Below are 17413 nucleotides of genomic sequence, written 5' to 3'. Positions count from 1 at the left end.
TAAGCAAAAACTGAAGCAGGAAGCACCAGTGATTCGGTTAATAAAAAAGTGGTCAGATGACGCAGATGCTAAGCTACAGGACTGTTTTGCTAGCACAGACTGGAACATGTTCCGGGATTCTTCAGACAGCATTGAGGAGTACACCACATCAGTCACTGGCTTCATCAATAAGTGCATCGATGATGTCGTCCCCCACAGTGACCGTACGTACATACCCCCAACCAGAAGCCATGGATTACAGGAAACATCCGCACTGAGCTAAAGGGTAGAGCTGCCGCTTTCAAGGAACGGGACTCTAACCCGGACGCTTATAAGAAATCCCGCTATGACCTCCGACGAACCATCAAACAGGCAAAGAGTCAATACAGGTCTAAGATTGAATCATACTACACTGGCTCTGGACGCTGCGTCGGATGTGGCAGGGCTTGAAAACTATTACAGACTACAAAGGGAAGCACAGCCGCGAGCTGCCCAGTGACACAAGCCTACCAGACGAGCTAAACCACTTCTATGCTCGCTTCGAGGCAAGCAACACTGAAGCATGCATGAGAGCACCAGCTGTTCCGGATGACTATGTGATCACGCTCTCCGTAGCCGATGTGAGTAAGACTTTTAAGCAGGTCAACATTCACAAGGCCGCAGGGCCAGACGGATTACCAGGACGTGTACTCCGAGCATGTGCTGACCAACTGGCAAGTGTCTTCACTGACATTTTCAACATGTCCCTGACTGAGTCTGTAATACCAACATGTTTCAAGCAGACCACAATAGTCCCCGTGCCCAAGAACTCTAAGATAACCTGCCTAAATGACTACCGACCCGTAGCACTGACGTCTGTAGCCATGAAGTGCTTTGAAAGACTGGTCATGGCTCACATCAACAGCATAATCCCAGAAACTCTAGACCCACTCCAATTTGCATACCGCCCCAACAGATCCACAGATGATGCAATCTCTATCGCACTCCACACTGCCCTTTCCCACCTGGACAAGAGGAACACCTACGTGAGAATGCTATTCATTGACTACAGCTCAGCATTTAACACCATAGTGCCCTCTAAGCTCATCACTAAGCTAAGGATCCTGGGACTAAACACCTCCCTCTGCAACTAGATCCTGGACTTCCTGACGGGCCGCCCCCAGGTGGTAAGGGTAGGTAACAACACATCTGCCACACTGATCCTCAACACGGGGCCCTCAGGGTGCGTGCTCAGTCCCCTCCTGTACTCTCTGTTCACCCATGACTGCATGGCCAGGCACGACTCCAACACCATCATTAAGTTTGCCGACGACACAACAGTGGTAGGCCTGATCACCGACAACGATGAGACAGCCTATAGGGGAGGAGGTCAGAGATCTGGCCGTGTGGTGCCAGGACAACAACCTCTCCCTCAACGTGACCAAGACAAAGGAGATGATTGTGGACTACAGGAAAAAAAAGAGGACTGAGCACGCCCCATTCTCATCGACGGGGCTGTAGTGGAACAGGTTGAGAGCTTCAAGTTCCTTGGTGTCCACATCACCAACGAACTATCATGGTCCAAACACACCAAGACAGTCATGAAGAGGGCACGACAAAGCCTATTCCCCCTCAGGAGACTAAAAGATTTGGCATGGGTCCTCAGATCCTCAAAAAATTCTACAGCTGCACCATCGAGAGCATCCTGACTGGTTGCATCACCGCCTGGTATGGCAACTGCTTGGCCTCTGACCGCAAGGCACTACAGAGGGTAGTGCGTACGGCCCAGTACATCACTGGGGCAAAGCTTCCTGCCATCCAGGACCTCTATACCAGGCGGTGTCAGAGGAAGGCCCTCAAAATTGTCAAAGACTCCAGCCACCCTAGTCATAGACTGTTCTCTCTGCTACCGCACGGCAAGCGGTACCGGAGTGCCAAGTCTAGGTCCAAAAGACTTCTCAACAGCTTCTACCCCCAAGCCATAAGACTCCTGAACAGCTAATCATGGCTACCCGGACTATTTGCACTGCCCCCCCACCCCATCCTTTTACGCTGCTGCTACTCTGTTAAGTATTTATGCATAGTCACTTTAACTCTACCCACATGTACATATTACCTCAACTACCTCAACTAGCCGGTGCCCCCGCACATTGACTCTGCAACGGTACCCCCCTGTATATATAGCCTCCCTACTGTCACTTTATTTTACTTCTGCTCTTTTTTTCTCAACACTTTTTTTGTTGTTGTTTTATTCTTACTTTTTTTGTTTAAAATAAATGCACTGTTGGTTAAGGGCTGTAAGTAAGCATTTCACTGTAATGTCTGCACCTGTTGTATTCGGCGCATGTGACCAATAAAATTTGATTTGATTTGATTTGATTTTTACATGATTCCATATGTGTCATGTCTTCACTATTATTCTAAAGAAAAACCCTGGAATGAGTAGGTGTTCTAAAACGTTTGACTGGTACTATACACACACACACACACACAGTCTTTAATAAGTGTATTCAGCTGGATGTGCTAAGCCCTGCCGTAGAGCATTTGCATATGTTTGTGATCTTGCCACTGGTAAAGGTTTTCAAAGCCCAGGTCAACACAGCTCATTCACTTGAATGGAGAACCGAAAGATAAACAGTGAAGGTTTTCCACCGAGGGTTAGGGAAGGAAACCAGAACATTCAGGAATGTCCCTTTCTAATTGTATGGTTCTTAATTCTGGGGCAAGATCATTGTCAATGGGGATTGAACACAAAATGGCATCCTAAAAAGATCCACTTCTACAGTGTGTTGAAACATCCATGTACGGTATTTATAACAGTACCTGGCATTTAATTGTTGACCTTCTGTGAGGTTACGTTTGTTTTAGTTTGTTTAGTAATTAGCGTTGCAGCGTGCACTTGCACTTTTGTGTGTTTCTACATATAGGCCTATACATTTACATGATCCTGTGTTTGACAGGGACACTCGCTGGTTCCTGTCCGTGGCTTTATCATGGTGTCATGGTGGACGTCGCAGCCATCACGTAGCTTGTACCAACCTGAGATATGTGCCGCGGCGCGCCGTGCTCTACTGCCCCGGCAACGACGAGAGGAAGCTGAGGAAACTGGCGTCGCTGAGCGGCCTAGACTGTGCCGTCCTGGACTGTGAGGATGGAGTGGCTCTCAGCAAGAAGGTACTGTTAGACACACACGGGTGTGCACACTCACACACAGGCATCACGCACACAAACTTGTACCTCGCATGGCACACACACTTGCACAATCATCTCCACACACGCTCTTAAGACACACATACAATCACAGGCACACACACAGACACACTCCCTCGCTCCCAGCTTCCGCCTTGGCTAAAATCTTAATTCCAGCTCTCTCTCTCGGTCAGCCAGGTGCTGCCAGGCCTTACTCAATGGTGAATGAGAACTGCCTAAGTGACAACAAGCTAATTTCACCCAATTACAATACCACAAAGGCCTGTGCAAGTGTATGCTGCAACCTTAAAACAAGGTGACCACATGCCACTGAGTCCCAACTGGGCGACCAGCAGGAAGCCAGCAGATGCAGCAGGTTAAAAAGCATTCTGTTCCTGCCCACACGGCCTCACACGGCTTCCCCATTGGCCTTGCCGGCCTCCCCTGCCTGCCCCAGCCCACCCCATGAAATCATGAATGGTTAGAGAAGAGAGGGGGTAAAGGGAAGGGGAAGAAGTTAAGACACAAAGGTTTTTAAGTCCTGATAATAAAGATGAATGATATGGCTCGGACTGTTCCTGTCGAATGAGAACAAAATAAAAGATGAGTAGTGTGACTGACAGGCTAAACAGCTGTGAGCCTGTTAAGGATGTCAATGTTTAGAAACAACAAGCTTTATGTTTTTATTGTGTGGAGGAGGTGGTGGAGAGGAATGCGGCATTGTGTATACACACACACACACGCACACACACACAAACAGCCAACCATGGAAAAATAGTATTGTATTCCAAGAATTCCCTTCCTGCTAATCCCATTACTGTCCCCCCTTCTGATCTGGGGATGGCCAAATGCTCCACAACAGCGCTCCTGAGTCGGAGCAGGATTCAGTCCATTTTCACAACCATATGTTAGCTTTAAAAATATTCTGGCACATTGCGGCAAAGCCTGCGATACACTATTTATTTGCTAGGTTAGTACTATGTAGAAATTAGTTATTAACTCTTGAATAAAAGGCACATTTTCATCCCCTGCTCATTCTCTTCCATTTCCAACTCTCTCAGCTGCTTTGAGCATTGTGGCAGTTGGAAATCCATGGGGGTTTTGTTGTATACCTTCAGACAGGCCGCTTTATTTTCATACGGGGCTAAATTACACTTCTCGTGTGTGTGCATGCGTGCGTCCATTTTCCTGATGACATTCTGCCATTGAATGCATTTATGATTTAGATATTTTTTTAAATAATCTATTAAATCCGTGAAAACACTAAGTGAAGGAAGACCGCAGAAGACATGTCACAATAATCACCTTTGAGAATCAACCAAGTTCGCCGCTGACCTCCTATTATTGTGTAACATTGTTACACCAGAGAGCTAAGCTATCCGGCCTTCCTGTGTGTGTCTCTGTCAACATTGTTAGCTACAGTAGCTACGCTCGCTGCTAACCCTCGCTGTGATTACCTTCACCATGACAACGGCACAGCGGGCCTGTCGCCGTGCCAACCGATGCCAGGCCCCCACGCTGCCCCTGTTCCTGCCCGCCTGACAGACGGAGTGAAAGAGAGCTGCCCAGAGCCTGCTAACTGCTACCCTGAGAGGAGAGGAGAGGAGAGGAGAGGAGAGGGGGAGAGGGGGAGAGGAGCAAAGGGCTAGAGAGGAGGAGAGGAGGAGGAGGGAAATAGTAGGGGGAAGACAAGGCTGACCGCACTAACACTATTACACATATCATCATATCTGTAAGATCAGTGGGGAAGGAGGAGAAGAGGGCGATGAGGTGGAGGAGGGCAAGCTGAAACCCTGTAGTGGAGCTGACGGCTACACCTGTCTCTTTCATTTCCCCCCCTACCCCTCTTCGTACCCTATAGGCTAGCATTCCTCCTGACGTATCGCTCTCCCCCGTTGGCCTCCTATCTCCTTTCCTCTTCCATCCCTCCCTCCTGACTCCCCTCCATCGAGATTTTCTGTGTAATCCCTGGAAGTTTGGAACTAATGAACTAACTGCTGAGCCTCTGCCATGGAGCCTGGTCCAAAACTATATTGTACTTCACACTCCATTTCCTTCGCCAGATGGTAGGGTGGCGTGGCCGCGCCGGAAGGGAGCAACCTCGCACGCACACAAACACATATATACACACATGCATGCAGGCACATACACAAGCACGGACACATGCTCTTACACGAGCATGGATGCACAGACAGACAGACACACACACACACACACAGCGCTTTGGCCGGCAGGGAGCACCTCTCTCACTGGAGTGTGAAAGTGGACGGATGTTGTTTTCTTTGCCCATTTTGATGGTTTAGAAAAAGACTAACTCTGAGATATAAAATGGCCCTGGTTCCATTAGCTTAAAACAAGGCTGCAGGCTATTGTCACAGACCAGGGGTGAGGATGTCTTTGGTTAGGTTTGGATGCGTCTGTCTGTGTATTTTTCTGTGTCATCTGATCCACTCTCCTGCAGGTGGTGGTAGTGACTGCCACACAACACAAACATGGTGACCAGCTCTCTTGCTCTGAAATGCTCATACATCCTTTCTCTCTCTCTCTCTCTCTCTCTCTCTCTCTCTCTCTCTCTCTCTCTCTCTCCCCCCCTCCTCTCTCTCTCTCTCTCTCTCTCTCTCTCTCTCTCTCTCTCTCTCTCTCTCTCTCTCTCTCTCTCTCTCTCTCTCTCTCTCTCTCTCTCTCTCTCTCTCTCTCTCTCTCCACACTTCAACCCATGTCACCCCTCTCCATTACTGTTTTTTGTTAAAAGATTAAAATATTCACATTGTACAATCCATAAAAAGTTAACATAAATACAGTTCAACTTTCACATCAACACATTTTAGTTCATAATTACATAACATGACTTACAGATTTAATGGTGTCCATGGAAGTTTTTGGAGTCCATCTTATTTCTTCTTTTTAGTTACTTTTCGATTTGAAAAGAAAAGTGTTTGAACAAAAAGTTGTTTTATAGTCATAATGCATATTGTCTTCCAAATGTTACTGTTCACAATGCTTATTATTGTACACCATAATTATTTAGTAATGCCATCCATGTTAATATCGAAAACACATAGTGAAAGACAGAGTTGGGATTTATACAGTGCATTAGGAAAGTATTCAGACCCCTTCCCCTTTTCCACATTTTGTTACGTTATAGCCTTTTCCTAAAATGGATGAAAAATAATAATAATCCTCATAAATCTACACACAATACCCCATAATGACTAAGCGAAAACAGGTATTTAGACGTTTTTGCAAATTTATTAAACATAAAAAACAGATACCTTATTTACATAAGTATTCAGACACTTTGCTATGAGACTCAAAATTGAGCTCAGGCGCATCCTGTTTCCATTGATCATCCTTGAGATTTTTCTACAACTTGATTGGAGTCCACCTGTGGTAAATATAAATTGATTGGACATGATTTGGAAAGGTACACACCTGTCTATATAAGGTCCCACAGTTGACAGTGCATGTCAGAGCAAAAACCAAGCCATGAGGTCGAAGGAATTGTCTGTAGAGCTCCAAGACAGGATTGTGTCGAGGCACAGATATGGGGAAGGGTACCAACATATGTCTGCAGCATTGAAGGTCCCCAAGAACACAGTGGCCTCCATTCTTAAATGGAAGAAGTTTGGAACCACCAAGACTCTTCCTAGAGCTGGCCGCCTGGCCAAACTGAGCAATCAGGGAGGTGACCAAGAACTTGATGGTCACTCTGACAGCGCTCCAGAGTTCCTCTGTGGAGATGGGAGAACCTTCCAGAAGGACAACCATCTCTGCAGCACTCCACCAATCAGGCCTTTATGGTAGTGGCCAGACGGAAGCCACTCCTCAGTAAAAGGCACATGACAGCCCGCTTGGAGTTTGCCAAAAGGCACCTAAAGGTCTCTCAGACCATGAGAAACAAGATTATCTGGTCTGATAAAACCAAGATTTTGTCCTGAATGCAAAGCGTCACGTCTGGAGAAAACCTGGCACCATCCCTACGGTGAAACATGGTGGTGGCAGCATCATGCTGTGGGGATGTTTTTCAGCGGCAGGGACTGGGACACTAGTCAGGATCAAGGGAAAGATGAATGGAGCAAAGTACAGAGAGATCCTTGATGAAAATCTGCTCCAGAGGGCTCAGGACCTCAGACTGGGGCGAAGGTTCACCTTCCAACAGGACAACGACCCTAAGCACACAGCCAAGACAACGCAGGAGTGGCTTCGGACAAGTCTCTGAATGTCCTTGAGTGGCCTAGCCAGAGCCTGCACTTGAACCCGATCGAACATCTCTGGAGAGACCTGAAAATAGCTCTGTAGCAACAGTCCCCATCCAACCTAACAGAGCTTGAGAGGATCTGCAGAGAAGAGTGGGAGAAACTCCCCAAATACAGGTGTGCCAAGCTTGTAGCGTCATAGCCAATAAAACTTGAGGCCGTAATTGCTGCCAAAGGTGCTTCAACAAAGTACTGAGTAAAGGGTCTGAATACATTTCAACAAAACTGTTTTTGCTTTGTCATTATGGGGTATTGTGTATAGATTGATGGAAAAACACAATTGAATCAATTTTAGAATAAGGCTGTAACATAATACTTTCGGAATGTACATAGAAACCGATAATTCTCATTAGATCCCATATTTTTGTTTATTTATGTAGCAGTTCACTAAAAATATTCTAAACTCTCTTCATCATGACAATTAGGCATAGGACACATTTTACTCTTGACAAAACATCTCCACTTTACCACAGCACACACTTGTAAACATCGTACGGAAATCAACCATGCGGTATCTCTGACATTTTTACTCCACTCTCCATTACCACCAGCAAGCGTCATTCTTAGTTGTGCTTATCATTCAATTTGGCTGGTTGATGTTATAGTGTAAGGAAACTCGTGGTGTAATTGAATCTGCTATATAGAAGGACAGCTACTGTCTTTAATGCAGTGTTTGGTGTCAGCTGGTTATTGTCCAGTTTATTTATGTTCCAGTCCTGCTGGTGGCAGCGAGTGGGAAGTGAGAAGTGTTGCTACCAGAAACATATTGTAAGTTGTGTGTATATACACTGCTCAAAAAAATAAAGGGAACACTAAAATAACACATCCTAGATCTGAATGAATGAAATAATCTTATTAAATACTTTTTTCTTTACATAGTTGAATGTGCTGACAACAAAATCACACAAAAATTATAAATGGAAATCAAATGTATCAACCCATGGAGGTCTGGATTTGGAGTCCCCCATCAAAATTAAAGTGGAAAACCACACTACAGGCTGATCCAACTTTGATGTAATGTCCTTAAAACAAGTCAAAATGAGGCTCAGTAGTGTGTGTGGCCTCCACGTGCCTGTATGACCTCCCTACAATGCCTGGACATGCTCCTGATGAGGTGGCGGATGGTCTCCTGAGGGATCTCCTTCCAGACCTGGACTAAAGCATCCGCCAACTCCTGGACAGTCTGTGGTGCAATGTGGCGTTGGTGGATGGAGCGAGACATGATGTCCCAGATGTGCTCAATTGGATTCAGGTCTGGGGAACGGGCGGGCCAGTCCATAGCATCAATGCCTTCCTCTTGCAGGAACTGCTGACACACTCCAGCCACATGAGGTCTAGCATTGTCTTGCATTAGGAGGAACCAAGGGCCAACCGCACCAGCATATGGTCTCACAAGGGGTCTGAGGATCTCATCTCGGTACCTAATGGCAGTCAGGCTACCTCTGGCGAGCACATGGAGGGCTGTGTGGCCCCCCAAAGAAATGCCACCCCACACCATGACTGACCCACCGCCAAACCGGTCATGCTGGAGGATGTTGCAGGCAGCAGAACGTTCTCCACGGCGTCTCCAGACTCTGTCACGTCTGTCACATGTGCTCAGTGTGAACTTGCTTTCATCTGTGAAGAGCACAGGGCGCCAGTGGCGAATTTGCCAATCTTGGTGTTCTCTGGCAAATGCCAAACGTCCTGCACGGTGTTGGGCTGCAAGCACAACCCCCACCTGTGGACGTCGGGCCCTCATACCACCCTCATGGAGTCTGTTTCTTACCGTTTTAGCAGACACATGCACATTTGTGGCCTGCTGGAGGTCATTTTGCAGGGCTCTGGCAGTGCTCCTCCTGCTCCTCCTTGCACAAAGGCGGAGGTAGCAGTCCTGCTGCTGGGTTGTTGCCCTCCTACGGCCTCCTCCACGTCTCCTGATGTACTGGCCTGTCTCCTGGTAGCGCCTCCATGCTCTGGACACTACGCTGACAGACACAGCAAACCTTCTTGCCACAGCTCGCATTGATGTGCCATCCTGGATGAGCTGCACTACCTGAGCCACTTGTGTGGGTTGTAGACTCTGTCTCATGCTACCAACAGAGTGAAAGCACCGGCAGCATTCAAAAGTGACCAAAACATCAGCCAGGAAGCATAGGAACTGAGAAGTGGTCTGTGGTCACCACCTGCAAAACCAGTCCTTTATTGGGGGTGTCTTGCTAATTGCCTATAATTTCCACCTGTTGTCTATTCCATTTGCACAACAGCATGTGAAATGTATTGTCAATCAGTGTTGCTTCCTAAGTGGACAGTTTGATTTCACAGAAGTGTGATTGACTTGGAGTTACATTGTGTTGTTTAAGTGTTCCCTTTATTTTTTTGAGCAGTGTAGTTTGCTTAATTCATTCTGAAGTACCTTAAATAGTTGTTACATTACTATGGATTGCACATACAGTAGCTTTGCACTTGGATATTGGATAATATATGTTTTCTTCTCAGAATTAATTTAGAAGTGTAATTTGTTGGCCGCACATCAAAGTTTTCAGTTTAACATAAATTATGCAGCCAACTGTCATCCATTACATGACCTAAATTGAATGCACATATTGTTAGTCAAGAGAGGAAGTTTGAGACGTTTATTCTAAAAGTAAGAAGAGTCAAATGAATAAATATTTGACAGATAGGACACTTGGGGATCAATCCTCAGTGTGTGTGTGTCTGTCTGTGTCTCTGTGCGTGTGTGCGTGCCCGTGTCTGTGCCTGTGTGTTTGTGCATGCACCGAAATATATGTGTGTGTGCCCCTGATCCCATCTCTTCAGTAAGCCTAGTGGAGTTGCAAGAAACTCCCAGCCAACCTGCCAAGAATCACAAAATAATCTTAGCCGCTCACCCAGAAAATAGATCCTGCCCCAACGAGATCATACACACACCCTGTCCCTGCCAAACCAACCTGCCTGTCACAGACCTGTGTGTGCGTGCTTACTTGCATGTGTGCTTGTGTGTGTGTTTGTCCTATAAGTGTGTGGGTTAAGTGGCAGGTGTCGTGCCACTGTCATGTGAGGGGTGTGGTCCTTGGGGGGGTGAAGGTGCGTGTGGGGGTCAGAATTCGTTGAAGGTGCAGACAATTTAATGATTGGCTACGGTTAGGATTGTCCTTCTGGAATGGTAGTAGATGGGGTTTCCTCAGAGTGTGTGGTGTAATTCTTCAGCACACTGTGTGTGGTACAGTACTGAGTACTCCTAGCATCCCTCTCTATGGCCCTCACCTCTTGAGACAGAAACACACACACACACACGTTGTGCACACACACATGCTCCAGATGCTGTGGGTTGAGGCCAGGGGTTCAGAGAAAGAGAGAGGGATCATAAAACGCTGAGGAAGAGAGAATAGAGAGAACACAGAGGTCCTCTCTCCCCCTCTCATTATCCTGTTACACTCCCTTTTGTTTTCCCTGGCTGACCCACGGCCCGGCGCTACGTGTGCTATTGAACGGAGGGAGAGAGAGGAATGGAAGGAAGAAAAAAGGAGTGGAAGGGAGGGATGTAATTCTCCCTCTCCCCCACACCACCATGCGCTATGTGTGCGAGGGAATGAAGGGATGGAGGGAGGTAGGAAAAGAGAGAGGAAGGATGGATGGATTCTCCCTTCCCCTTTTCCCTCCTACATCACCATGCGCTACGTATGTTATGGGATGCAGGGAGAGAGAAGGAGCGATGGCGGGATAAGGGGAAAGATTATAAGTGTAACTGAGGGATGGATGGATTCTCCCTTCCCTCCTCCCCTTCTATACCTCTCCAGCTATGTGCGTCATGGAACACAGGCCCCAGGGAGGAGAGGGGGATGGACAGTAGTTTGTTTTAGCTGTAACCAACACTACTAAGGGATAACCAGTGGTGAGTTTCCCATAAGATTTGTAACTAACATGGCAGTTGACTTTTCTCAGGACCCAGACCCTATCCAACCATACAATAACAAAATCTATAATTTTGGTGAATTACGATTAAAAAAATAATAATTCTAACTAACTTTGACCAACTGTACCAAAGAATAAAAAGGCATAACACTAATCAATTATATTTGTTGTCACCAAACAACTGCATTTTCTTGGCTGTCTTGCCTTTGTTAAGACGTGGACGATCAGTGCACCAGCCCTGCGCTCCTCCCTCCCTCACGCGATCTCCCTCTCTCTCTTGCATCTTGCGTTACTGAGAATGAAGAGGGCAGCAGACAAGGCGGGTGTTAGTCATCTTACTACAGCTTCCTCCCGCAACGTGTGTTTTTTGCTAATTTATATAAAAAAAGAAAGAACTGAAATATCACATTTACATAAGTATTCAGACCCTTTACTCAGTACTTTGTTGAAGCACCTTTGGCAGTGATTACAGCCTCGAGTCTTCTTGGGTATGACGCTACAAGCTTGACTGTATTTGGGGAGTTTCTCCTACTCTTCTCTGCAGATCCTCTCAAGCTCTGGCAGATTGGATGGGGAGCGTTGCTGCACAGCAATTTTCAGGTCTCTAGAGATGTTCGATCGGGTTCAAGTCTGGGCTCTGGCTGGGCCACTCAAGGACATTCAGAGAATTGTCCCAAAGCCACTCCTGCATTGTCTTGGCTGTGTGGTTAGGGTCATTATTCTGTTGGAAGGTGAACCTTCGCCCCAGTCTGAGGACCTGAGCGCTCTGGAGCAGGTTTTCATCAAGGATGTCTCTGTACTTTGCTCCGTTCATCTTTCCCTCGATCCTGACTAGTCTCCCAGTCCCTGCCACTGAAAAACATAATCTAATAATAATATAATAATAATATGCCATTTTAGCAGACACTTTTATCCAAAGCGACTTACAGTCATGTGCGCATACATTTTTACGTATGGGTGGTCCCGGGGATCGAACCCACTACCCTGGCGTTACAAGCGCCATGCTCTACCAATTGAGCTACAGAGGACATACCCACAGCATGATGCTGCCACCTCTGTGCGTCACCGTAGGGATGGTGCCAGGTTTCCTCCAGATGTGACGATTGGCATTCAGGCCAAAGAGTTCAGTCTTGGTATAATCAGACCAGAGAATCTTGTTTCTCATGGTCTGAGAGTATTTAGGTGCCTTTTGGCAAACTCCAAGCGGGCTGTCATGTGCCTTTTACTGAGGATTGGCTTCCGTCTGGCCACTCTACCATAAAGGCCTGGATTTTTGGAGTGCTTCAGAGATGGTTGTCCTTCTGGAATGTTCTCCCATCTCCTCAGAGGAACTCTAGAGCTCTGTCAGCGTGACCATCGGGTTCTTGGTCACCTCCCTGACGAAGGCCCTTCTCCCCCGTTTGGTCGGGCGGCCATTTAAGAATGATGGAGGCCACTGTTCTTGGGGACCTTCAATACTGCATAAATGTTTTGATACCCTTCCCCAGATCTGTGCCTCGACACAATCCTGTTTCTGAGCTCTACGGACAATCCTTCGACCTCATGGCTTGGTTTTTGCTCTGACATGCGCTGTCAACTGTGGGGCCTTATATAGACAGGTGTGTGCCTTTCCAAATCATATCCAATCAATTAAATTTACCACAGGTGGACTCCAATAAAGTTGTAGAAACATCTCAAGGATGATCAATGGAAACAGGATGCACCTGAGCTCAATTTAGAGTCTCATAGCAAAGTGTCTGAATACTATTTCTGGTTTTTATTTGTAATACATTTGCAAAAATGTCTAAAAACCTGTTTTCGCTGAGGATTTTTGTTTATTTAATTCATTTTAGAATACGTCTGGAATGTAGCAAAATGTGGAAAAAGTCAAGGGGTCTGAATACTTTCCTAATGCACTGTACGTGCGTACACACACACACACACACACACATACAGTTGAAGTCGGAAGTTTACATACACCTTACCCACATACATTTAAACTCAGTTTTTCACAATTCCTGACATTTAATCCTAGTAAAAATTCCCTGTCTTAGGTTAGTTAGGATCCCCACTTTTTATTTTAAGAATGTGAAATGTCAGAATAATAGTCGAGAGAATGATTTATTTCAGCTTTTATTTATTTAATCACATTCCCAGTGGGTCAGAAGTTTACATACACTCAATTAGTATTTGGTAACATTGCCTTTAAATTGTTTAACTTGGGTCAAACGTTTTGGGTAGCCTTCCACAAGCTTCCCACAATAAGTTGGGTGAATTTTGGCCCATTCCTCCTGACAGAGCTGGTGTAACTGAGTCAGGTTTGTAGGCCTCCTTGCTCGCACAAGCTTTTTCAGTTCTGCCCACAAATGTTCTATAGGATTGAGGTCAGGGCTTTGTGATGGCCACTCCAATACCTTGACTTTGTTGTCCTTAAGCCATTTTGCCACAACTTTGGAAGTATGCTTGGGGTCATTGTCCATTTGGAAGACCCATTTTTCAACCAAGCTTTAACTTCCTGACTGATGTCTTGAGATGTTGCTTCAATATATCCACTTAATTTACCTTCCTCATGATGCCATCTATTTTGTGAAGTGCACCAGTCCCTCCTGCAGCAAAGCACCCACACAGCATGATGCTGCCACCCCTGTGCTTCACGGTTGGGATGGTGTTCTTCGGCTTGCAAGGAACCCCCTTTTTCCTCAAAACATAACGATGGTCATTATGGCCAAACGGTTCTATTTTTGTTTCATTAGACCAGAGGACATTTCTCCAAAAAGTATGATCTTTGTCCCCATGTGCAGTTGCAAACCGTAGTGTGGCTTTTTTATGGCGGTTTTGGAGCAGTGGCTTCTTCCTTGCTGAGTGGCCTTTCAGGTTATGTCGATATAGAACTCGTTTTACTGTGGATATAGATACTTTTGTACCTGTTTCCTCCAGCATCTTCACAAGGTCCTTTGCTGCTGTTCTGTGATTGATTCGCACTTTTCACACCAAAGTACGTTCATCTCTAGGAGACAACGCGTCTCCTTCCTGAGCGGTATGACGGCTTCGTGGTCCCATGGTGTTTATACTTGCGTACTATTGTTTGTACAGTTGAACGTGGTACCTTCAGGCATTTGGAAATTGCTCCCAAGGACGAACCAGACTTGTGGAGGTCTACAATTTTTTTTCTGAGGTCTTGGCTGATTTCTTTTGATTTTCCCATGATGTCAAGCAAAGAGGCACTGAGTTTGAAGGTAGGCCTTGAAATATATCCACAGGTACACCTCCAATTCACTCAAATTATGTCAATTAGCCTATCAGAAGCTTCTAAAGCCATGACATCATTTTCTGGAATTTTCCAAGCTGTTTAAAGGCACAGTCAACTTAGTGTATGTAAACTTCTGACCCACTGAAATTGTGATACAGTGAATTATAAGTGAAATAATCTGTCTGTAAACAATTGTTGGAAAAATAACTTGTGTCATGCACAAAGTAGATGTCCTAACTGACTTGCCAAAACTATAGGTTGTTTACAAGACATTTGTGGAGTGGTTGAAAAACGAGTTTTATTGACTCCAACCTAAGTGTATTTAAACTTCCGACTTCAACTGTACATACACACACACACAAAGGCAGGCTGTCCTTCACCTGAGCTCATTTTAAATGGATTTGCGGGTCGTCACAGCAGGACACAAAATGCCTGGCCTGAGGAGAAAAATAAACTTCAATGTACAGGATGACTCGTGGCTTTGTTCACACACAAGTGCACACACACGTTCGACTTCATACACACGCGTCTCCACGCACATATACATTAACACGTTTGCACGCACGCACACACACACACACACACACACATACACGATACAACAACGACAGTAGCCCTCTACACTTCCAGATGCCTGTGTAGGGCAGCCCCCAACGTCACTCTTCTAATCAACTGTATACAAGAATGTCCTCTGTTTTGTCTTAGGAATTCAGCATTCTCTGTGTTGGTCTTGCCCAACCCCCTCTGAGAAGCAGAGGTTACATCATGTAGGTCTGATATCTGATTGGAGTTACACTTTACAGTAATACTATTGGTCAACAACTCAGGTTTTGTATCCTAACAACTCAGATGCTTATAAAAGGATCTAAGATTAATTGTTCTTTCTCTTATTTGTTCCTGAGTTGCTGTGGTGAGATCTTTCGTTCTTTCTTCACCCCATGGGCTTTTGTGGCACGGCCTTTCAGGTTATGATTTCTCTGACCATGATTAGAATAAAGCCTTCTAATGCTTGTTAATGCTTTTAATTTAAGGCTATGCCTTATATTTTTTTTATTTTTTTTATTTTATTTCACCTTTATTTAACCAGGTAAGCCAGTTGAGAACAGGTTCTCATTTACAACTGCGACCTGGCCAAGATAAAGCAAAGTAGTGCAATAAAAACAACACAGAGTTACATATGGGGTAAAGAAAAGAACATAAAGTCAGAAAATACAACAGAAAATATATATACAGTGTGTGCAAATGTAGCAAGTTATGGAGGTAAGGCAATAAATGGGCTATAGTGCAGAATAATTACAATAGTATTAACACTGGAATGCTAGATGTGCAAGAGATTATGTGCAAATAGAGATACTGGGGTGCAAAAGAGCAAATTAAATAACAATATAGGGATGAGGTAGTTGGGTGGGCTAATTTCAGATGGGCTGTGTACAGGTGCAGTGATCGGTAAGGTGCTCTGACAACTGATGCTTAAAGTTATTGGGGGAGATAAGAGTCTCCAGCTTCAGAGATTTTTGCAATTCGTTCCAGTCATTGGCAGCAGAGAACTGGAAGGAATGGCGGCCAAAGGAGGTGTTGGCTTTGGGAATGACCAGTGAGATATACCTGCTGGAGCGCAGACTACGGGTGGGTGCTGCTATGGTGACCAATGAGCTAAGATAGGGCGGGGATTTGCCTAGCAGTGATTTATAGATGGCCTGGAGCCAGTGGGTTTGACGACGAACATGTAGTGAGGACCAGCCAACAAGAGCGTACAGGTCACAGTGGTGGGTAGTGTATGGGGCTTTGGAGACAAAACGGATGGCACTGTGATAGACTACATCCAATTTGCTGAGTAGAGTGTTGGAGGCTATTTTGTAAATGACATCGCCGAAGTCAAGGATCGGTAGGATAGTCAGTTTTACGTGAGATATGTGAATCCATTCATTTTACAAAGTAATTAAATACACTTGTGTTTAGAATTCTATTCTCAGACATTTCTTCACTGCCTATTACTGTAACTCAACCATAGTCTCTTTATCCTATGGAGTCATATAAAATATAATTAATTTATTGTGCTAATTGCTTAGTCTTATTACGAGCTGGATGTGAGGTATTTATAATGTCATACATGATAAATACTATGCCCACTACACCTGTAATATCAGTACAGTCTGTGGTGATGACATATTAAGCAAACATAATATAGTATAGTGTATATATATAGTATTCATGAGAGAACAACATTTCTGCCAGTTGCCCCCTTTCTGTATCTTCTTGCAACAGTGTAGAGCTTCTTTAATATTACAGTTGCAAGATATCTCAAACAGAATCATATTTTCCCAATGTTTGCACCAACTCCCAACTCATCCCTGTTTTCAGTCTCTAACAAACAATGTATTGAGATACATTTTATATTGAGTGATGAAATCAAATAGATTGTATACAGTAGAGACTGATGCAGCCTAGGAGGTGAAGACTGTAGGGCTAGACTGTCTGTCTTCAGGCTTGTGTGATGTGTGTAAAGCGGTATCCATCCATGCTGTGTAACGTACACACCACTCTGTAGGACACTGTGTGTGTGTGTGTTAAAGAGCTACCCTCTTGCATAGAAAGGTCAGGTGTTATACACTTAAAAAGCTCATCTGTGTGTGTGTGTGTGTCTCTGGCCTGCCTGCGTGTGTGTCAGCCTCTAATGATGAGGATGATGGAGGGAATCAAAGGAGGAGTGAGAGCCGGGGTTTCGGGGCGAGCGCACGGTGGGAGGCTAGGTGATTGGGGAGGGGGCTTTGAAGCAACTTGTTGGACGGCCGTCCATTAATGTAAAAGATGTCCCGTTTCAAAGTGCTTTATTCAAGCTCCGAGTACCAGCGCTCATAGGAGAGGACATGTCCGCAGGAATGTTCTC

The 17413-nt window shown here is 45.4% G+C and overlaps 1 protein-coding gene across 1 annotated transcript in view; it reads left to right on the top strand.

Moving 5' to 3' along the window:
• The window catches only part of clybl (citrate lyase beta like), a 183608-nt gene that overhangs the window by 69257 nt on the left and 96938 nt on the right, over positions 1 to 17413 (top strand). The window contains exon 2 of the mRNA XM_041844012.2: positions 2919 to 3132. Coding sequence (XP_041699946.2) covers positions 2919 to 3132 — 214 coding nt within the window. The remainder of the gene's footprint in view (positions 1 to 2918; positions 3133 to 17413) is intronic.

The sequence above is a fragment of the Coregonus clupeaformis genome, chromosome 23 (assembly GCF_020615455.1).
Source record: "Coregonus clupeaformis isolate EN_2021a chromosome 23, ASM2061545v1, whole genome shotgun sequence".
Classification (NCBI taxonomy): Eukaryota; Metazoa; Chordata; class Actinopteri; order Salmoniformes; family Salmonidae; genus Coregonus; species Coregonus clupeaformis.
The sequence above is the reverse complement of the archived record's forward strand: the minus strand, read 5'-3'. Positions and strand labels throughout refer to the sequence as shown.